This window comes from Pteropus vampyrus, unplaced genomic scaffold (genome assembly GCF_000151845.1).
Source record: "Pteropus vampyrus isolate Shadow unplaced genomic scaffold, Pvam_2.0 Scaffold334, whole genome shotgun sequence".
Taxonomy (NCBI): domain Eukaryota; kingdom Metazoa; phylum Chordata; class Mammalia; order Chiroptera; family Pteropodidae; genus Pteropus; species Pteropus vampyrus.
The window spans coordinates 610,562-616,662 of NW_011889115.1; the positions used below are offsets into that span (position 1 = coordinate 610,562).

Below are 6,101 nucleotides of genomic sequence, written 5' to 3' on the forward strand. Positions count from 1 at the left end.
AAAGGGCAGAGAGAATTTAAATCACCCATAATCCCATTGGCAGCACCTTTAATGTGTTTCTTTCCAGTCGCTTTTTAAGGCACATAATATGACCTTTTTACAAAAATAGGATTGTGCTGCACATGCAGTTTCGTAATCTGCCTTTTGAAACATAAGAATATGGCACGAACAATTCTCCACGTCATTAACTATTACAGTGGAGGTTTTCTAAAGTGATTTTGACCAGAACTGTGTGTGAGCTCAACAGTGGGGGACAGCAGCACGCCCTTCCAGAAAGGCCTGGGACCCCATAAGTTCGTGGCTCTTTTCCCTGGCTTCTATGATGGCTGCAGTTCTTTAAAAAGATGCATGTATTTCCCCTGGGGCCAGTGTCCCTGAGTTATGGTGAGTTTACAGCCTGTCAGGCATGCTTGGGAATTCACTTTCAGCCTGATTTATTGTGCTGGTTCTGGCCTGGTTCTTCAGAGAACTCTGGGTAACAGAGTTGGCTGTTTCCATTTTCTCGGCTGAGGACTGCTGTCTGAGAGGGGGCAGAGCTGACCTAACCTGAGGACTCCTCCCTGGTCCTTCCTGGCAAGGGGTGGGCAGGACAGGGAGGGAGCGGCCCCAGCCCTCCAGCTTGAAGTCCTGAACTTGCCAGGGTTGTTGCCATGAGATGACTGTGAGGATGATGGTGTCCTTAACGGAAAGATCCCCTCGAGTGCCCTGTTCCAGACCTCTTGTTTCCTTCCCACGGGCTGAGTGCTTCCAGTACGAGAAGCCCCCATGCTCAGTCACCCTTGTCTCACATCTGCCTTTGTCCACAGACCTTCGTGGGCCATGTCAGCTTCTTCAAAGAGGCGGACTTTTCGCCGTCTGTGGCCTTCGCCTCCCTCTCCCTCTTCCACATCCTGATCACACCGCTGTTCCTGCTGTCCAGTGTGGTCCGGTCTACAGTCAAAGCTCTGGTCAGGTGAGAGGAGAACCCAGCAAGCACACTAGACAGGCAGCTCCTGTGGCAGCCCTGGGACTTGCTCTGGTGACCACTGCAACCACATCTGTTTTGTCCCAGGACGTACTCCCCCTGGGACCTCTGAGCTGGTTGTGGTTGGTCAAAGGGACATAGGCCATGCGTGGCTTCCCTTCACACCATCCCTGAGAAAGGACTAGCCAACTTACTTGCATATTTCCAAGGAGAGGGAACTCAGTGTCACCTTGAAGGTAACTCTGTAAATAAAAAATTAATATTGAGCCAAAATTGGTACACTTCATAAATTCTACACATTGGCCCTGGTTTTACCCTCCAGAGCCACCCAGAATGAGCACCATCCCTTCCCCACAGGATAGCCCCTCAGATTTCAGAAGGCGTCCACTGAATCTTCCCCACGCTGAGCATCCCCTGTTCTTCCCACGGGTCCCAGAGTCTTCACAGTCCCCGTTGGTGAAGCAGCTTCCCTAACATGGCTGTACATCCTATCCGCCGTTGGCCTGCACCTCTTGGAGGCCCCCACTTCCAGGCTCTAGAGCCAAGTGGTGATTCTGCCAGTCTCCCAGAGGCATCCCCCTCTTAGGAATGAAAGCCTGAAAGTAGAAGGCTGAAGCTTTGACTGGAGCGGGGGATGCCGTAGCTGGAGTGTGACGATCTCTTTGGGCCTCTGAAATAGCTCCTTGAGAGCAATGGCCTGTCATGCCTCTTAGGAGAGCTATGTCCTTTCACATCATCAATGGTACCAGTCAGTAACAAATGTCTTCTGTACCCAAGACCCTTAAGCCTTGAGAGAAGTGACACCCGTGTCTCATGGGACTCTGGCAGGTTCTGGACAGCTGGCAGAGAGGAGTAGCTATTGGAATAAAGTAGCTGATGGGAGGCACAATTTATACAAGGAAGCTCTGGCAGGGGTTCAAGGATAGAAGGGAGCATAACTCAGCAGGATTGTGGTCGAAGGAATATCTAACCAAGGAGTAGCAGTCTGGAAAATGATCAAGTCCCATTTCCAGGGTTAGCTGTGCTGATTCAGTTTTATTGGCCACAGCATTGTGACTTCTAATAATCACCCTTCCTCCCCCACTCCCACCCCAGCCCTGTGGTTCTGTGTATAAACCACAGGTTCGAGGGTGCTGCACCTGTTGAAAATCGCTTACGCTGATTCAGAAGCATTTCCACATGCAGGCTGTCCTAACCTCACTGTCACCCACATAGCTGAGGCCTTTTTAAAGAGGGAGATCAGACTCTGGGCTGAAGATGGGAGCAGGACACAAGGCCAGCTTCGACCTTCCCAGGCACCAACTGTTGAGAGAGAGCTGGATCAACAAGAGACAGAGGGAAGCAGGCAGAGACTGGCAGTCTACTCCTGGTCAGGGGAGGGGTGGTGGTCATGCGCAGAGTCATAGCATTTAGAGCCCTAGACTGTTCTTGCCTTGAGAGTTGGAGGGCTTGTCAGGCACCAGTCCTGTTGGACATTTAGCAAAAGGGAGGAAAGGAGTATACAAACAATTCTCAAGCTTTCCTGGACAGCTTCCACAGCCCCAGGGATGAGGGAATGAATGAATCGAAACTTCTGGAGCCTCCTCTGGGTCCAGAAGGAGATCCCCTGGCGGGGAAGAGATTGGAGAAAAAGCTTCCTGCTCCATGAGTTAGCACTAACACCTCCCCACATCTCCCCCTGCAGGATGAAATTATATGCCAATAAGGCATTTAACATAGTGTCTGGTATATACTACATGCTCAATATTAGCTGCTATTAATAACAAATCCTAATTCTAGCTAACTTTAATATAGACCAACCTTAGCTCTAATAGTAACGGACAAAGCCTAACACCAACCATCCTTCAGTCTAACCAACCTTAACATAAAATGAACCCTAAAATTAACCAAATCCGCCATAATCCAGACCCCAACTTACTCCAGCTGACTAATCAACCCTAACAAATCCTGGTAACACCTGTTGCCCCCACCATGGATGCCCCCTGCCCTATCCCCGCTCCAATGGGAGCTTTGTGGGGGCCACACCCCAGAGCCAAGAATCTTCTCAGAGCTGCTCTCTCAGGCTGCACCCTCTCCTCTCTTCCCTCCCCTCTGCCACTGGCAGGGGTGAGGGGTGTCTCTGTGCTTCATCTGCAGCGTGCAAAAGCTGAGCGAGTTCTTATCCAGTGCAGAGATCCGGGAGGAGCAGTGTGCTCCCCGAGAACCCGCGCCCCAGGGCCAAGCTAGCAAATACCAGACAGTGGTGAGTGCCTGGCCTCCCATTGCTACTCTGGCCCTGCTGCATCCTGCCTCGGCCTTTCTTCACAGGAAGGGGGACTCCTCTCCATGCACAGCTCCCAGGCCCATGGGCCCTTACCTCCTCCTAACTATCCCTAGCCCCTGAAGGTTGTGAACCGCAAGTGTCCAGCCCGGGAGGACTGTCAGGGTCTCATGGGTCCACCGCAGAGGCTGGCCCCCAGTGCAGACGGGGATGCTGACAATTGCTGTGTCCAGGTGAGTCCTAGACCCTGCACCCCAAGCCCAGCCCGCAGGCGCCATCTTCAGGAGGGAGCTCAGTACCTAAAGGGCCAGAGACCTAGGTACTGACTTCTGCCCCAAGGTCACCCTGCCTACCCGTAGGTTCCATAGAAGTCCCGAGACCAGGTCTCAACCAGTAGGGAGACCCATGGCTGTCCTCTTGGGGAGGATGCCTCGGGTGAGGGTAAGCAGGAGAAAGCCATTCCCTCACCCTCTGCCAGTCCAGATCCAGGGACTGGAATCGGTGTTTTTTAGCTTTCATGGAGGAGGGGACTTTCACACTGAGAATCCAGCTGCCTTTCTGTTCCCTTTCGGGAAGGTCATCGGAGGCTTCTTCACATGGACCCCTGATGGAATCCCCACACTGTCCAACGTCACCATCCGCATCCCCCGAGGTATAGTCCAACTCGTCCTTCCATCATGGTCTGGAGGTGCCCTGCTACAAGTCACGTCTAAAGTGTCCCCCTCCCCATGTCCCACCAAATGATATGGAGAGAAAAAGAAAAATCAGCATTTACTAAGTACCTGCTCTATGTGTACCCTTGGTGGGTGCTCTGGGATATGAACGCCAGAGAGCGGGTGGGCTTCACCCTCGAGGAGTCCATGTGCCAGGTGGGACTGTGGCAGCAAGGACAGGACAAGAAAGGGGGCCTTGATGTCAAACCACTGGATGCAGAGTAGGGCGCTTCACGGAAAGGTCAGACCCAAGTAGCCAAGGAAGGCATTGTGGAAGAGGTGGGGTTTCTGAGAATGAGCAGGGTCCCTTGGGCCATAAGGCAGGGCGGCCATCCTGGCAGGGACAACAGCATGAGCGAAGCATGGAAGTGGGATGAAGGTGGGACCCAGGGTGGCGTTAGTGGGACCATGAGGAGCTGGGCTTTCACTGGGGAGCAATGGAAAGGAGAAGCAAGTGCTTAGGAATGGGGAGTCATTGATGAGAAAAGACCCAGGGAGCCAGAAGGAGGATATAGGTTTTCACACAGAAAGGCTCAAATGAGGAATGACTCCCTGGGGAGTCTAGGTAGGAGGAAAGCAGATGGGGCCCCGAGTGTATCTGTCTGTCTTTCTGGGCGGTGGTTGTTCACATTCCCTCCTGGCCCCACTCCCATCTGTCGCCCTCCTTCCCTGCAGGCCAGCTGACCATGATCGTAGGACAGGTGGGCTGTGGCAAGTCCTCGCTCCTCCTTGCCACCCTGGGGGAGATGCAGAAGATCTCAGGGGCCGTCTTCTGGAACAGGTAATAAACACATCCTCAGGGCTCATTTAGTGGGGAGAGACTGACAGTGGCCTGGTGGGCAGCCCTCCTTCCAACCCTCCTGCTCAGCCGGAAATGCATTGTGCATTCTGTGTTCAGTGAGTACTCAATAAATGGTGTTAATTGTTATTCTCACTATGATCATTAGTACTTACTAAAGTCTTACTATGTGCCAGGTACTTTGCTAAGTCTTCTGCATGTATTATTCCATTTAGTCCTTGTGACAACCAACAAGGCAGGTGACAGTTCACATTTTATAGATGAGGGTTAAACTATTTACCCTAATTCACCCAGCTAATAAGTGGCAGAGCTGGAATTTGAACTCAGTTCTGTTTGACTCCAAAGCTTGTGCTCACTCAGCAGCACTGCCTCCCAGTGTGGAGACTGTAACACAAACATTGGTTTCCGGCATGATCAACAGCAGAGCTGGAACAGACCATTCATTGGGTGTTTTGAGGAGCCAAAAATAACCCAGACAAACATGGGTTTCTGAGGAAAGATCACTATCTTAATTAAGGAGCCGGAACTCTATATTCTATTATTTATATCCACTGATTTCCAAAAAGCACTTGAAACTAGTTGATAGAAGATACATATAAAATAGAAGCTTTTAAAAGGGTAGTAAAAAAGGAGCCAAGAAACGAAGAAGTTGGAAAAAGCATTGAGAAACCTGGGCAGAAGATGACTACTACAATCAACACACAGCCTGGCTCAGGGCTCCCTGGTAGCCAAGGGAAGGGGGGGACCTGATGGAGGTCTGTAGTGCTCGTTCTATGTGTATTGTAGCCATTTCAGCAAAGAGTAAGCTTTCCCCAGCAATCATTTCTAAGGGGAAATTATTATTCGAGATTTCAGGATTTTCATAAGCGTGAGTATAGAACTGAGAGAAAGACCTTGAGCCTAGTGTCTGAATATCTACACATACCCCCATGTGCTGCTCTTCCAAAATGTCCCTGAATGGTGCACCCAACAGATGGCATGTTTTCCTCCTCAGTGGAGCTGTGAGCTGGCAGAAGAGCCCCCTTGGGTTTTCCATGAACTCAGTCTCTGGAGCCTTCAATCCGTCAAGGACTGTGGTGTGTTTGGGGACAGAAGAGCCTCTATCTCCATTTCCCATCTTCTTTGGGGGTTTTCAACACAACCTGACTGGGAAGGTCCAGGCATTGGGTTTGAGGCCACTTTGCCAGTCCTCATACCGACTACCCCTCAGGCCTTTTGAGTGAAGAGCTGTTGCTTGTTGGCTGACAGCGCGTGTCTGTGACAGGAAGACAGGATTCCCCAGGCAACCGTGAACTGAAGAAAACACCCACTATTGATTGGACAGCTGCTATGGGCCAGGCACTTTACTAAGTGCACTGCAAACAT

At 51.2% G+C, this 6,101-nt stretch overlaps 1 protein-coding gene across 1 annotated transcript in view; it reads left to right on the top strand.

Moving 5' to 3' along the window:
* ABCC8 (ATP binding cassette subfamily C member 8) overlaps positions 1-6,101 on the top strand; it is a 73,539-nt gene that overhangs the window by 35,751 nt on the left and 31,687 nt on the right. The window contains 5 exon segments of the mRNA XM_023522163.1: positions 807-952; positions 3,101-3,206; positions 3,341-3,457; positions 3,801-3,876; positions 4,613-4,718. Coding sequence (XP_023377931.1) covers positions 807-952; positions 3,101-3,206; positions 3,341-3,457; positions 3,801-3,876; positions 4,613-4,718 — 551 coding nt within the window.